The sequence below is a fragment of the Aptenodytes forsteri genome, unplaced genomic scaffold (assembly GCF_000699145.1).
Source record: "Aptenodytes forsteri isolate BGI_AS27 unplaced genomic scaffold, ASM69914v1 Scaffold634, whole genome shotgun sequence".
Classification (NCBI taxonomy): Eukaryota; Metazoa; Chordata; class Aves; order Sphenisciformes; family Spheniscidae; genus Aptenodytes; species Aptenodytes forsteri.
The window spans coordinates 24,262-24,860 of NW_008793943.1; the positions used below are offsets into that span (position 1 = coordinate 24,262).

At 49.4% G+C, this 599-nt stretch overlaps 1 protein-coding gene across 1 annotated transcript in view; it reads left to right on the forward strand.

The window, feature by feature from the left end:
• Positions 1-599, forward strand: part of CAPN1 (calpain 1) — a 34,690-nt gene that overhangs the window by 3,821 nt on the left and 30,270 nt on the right. The window contains exons 3-4 of the mRNA XM_009274003.2: positions 338-396; positions 528-583. Of these exons, the coding sequence (XP_009272278.2) occupies positions 338-396; positions 528-583 (115 nt within the window). The remainder of the gene's footprint in view (positions 1-337; positions 397-527; positions 584-599) is intronic.

Here is a 599-nt window from a genome sequence, read left to right on the forward strand (position 1 = left end):
CGCGCCAGCACCCCGGAGCCTCCACCTGCACCGCCAGGAGCGAGAAGCCTTCTTCAGCCTGCTGGGTAAGAGTTACCGGCCACAAACCTGCTGAAATCCTGTGGAAAACGGGGAAAACCAAATTCCTGGCGTTATTACAAACCCCCAAACCGGGAGGTTTTCCCCCCAAAATAAGAAGCCTTCTTCAGCCTGCTGGGTAAGAGTTACCGGCCACAAACCTGCTGAAATCCTGTGGAAAACGGGGAAAACCAAATTCCTGGCGTTATTACAAACCCCCAAACCGGGAGGTTTTCCCCCCAAAATTAGTTTTGTGTGTTAACTTTTTCTGCTCTTCTAGAAGACGACGTGGTGCGGGAGTTCCTGTCGACGGACGTCTGCTGCAGGATTTCCGATAAGGTCAGTCCTTCAAAAAAAAAAACCACACCTTTTTTTTAAGAAAAAACCCACCTTTTTTTGCCTGAATTTAGGGCTTTTTTTTTTTTTTTCATTTTTCCTAAAATCCCATTTTTTTCCCCCTCGTTTCCCAGTACCTGCTGGCAATGGCGCTGACGTACTTCAAGCGCGCCGGCCTGCCCACCAGCGAGTACTCCCGCATCAAC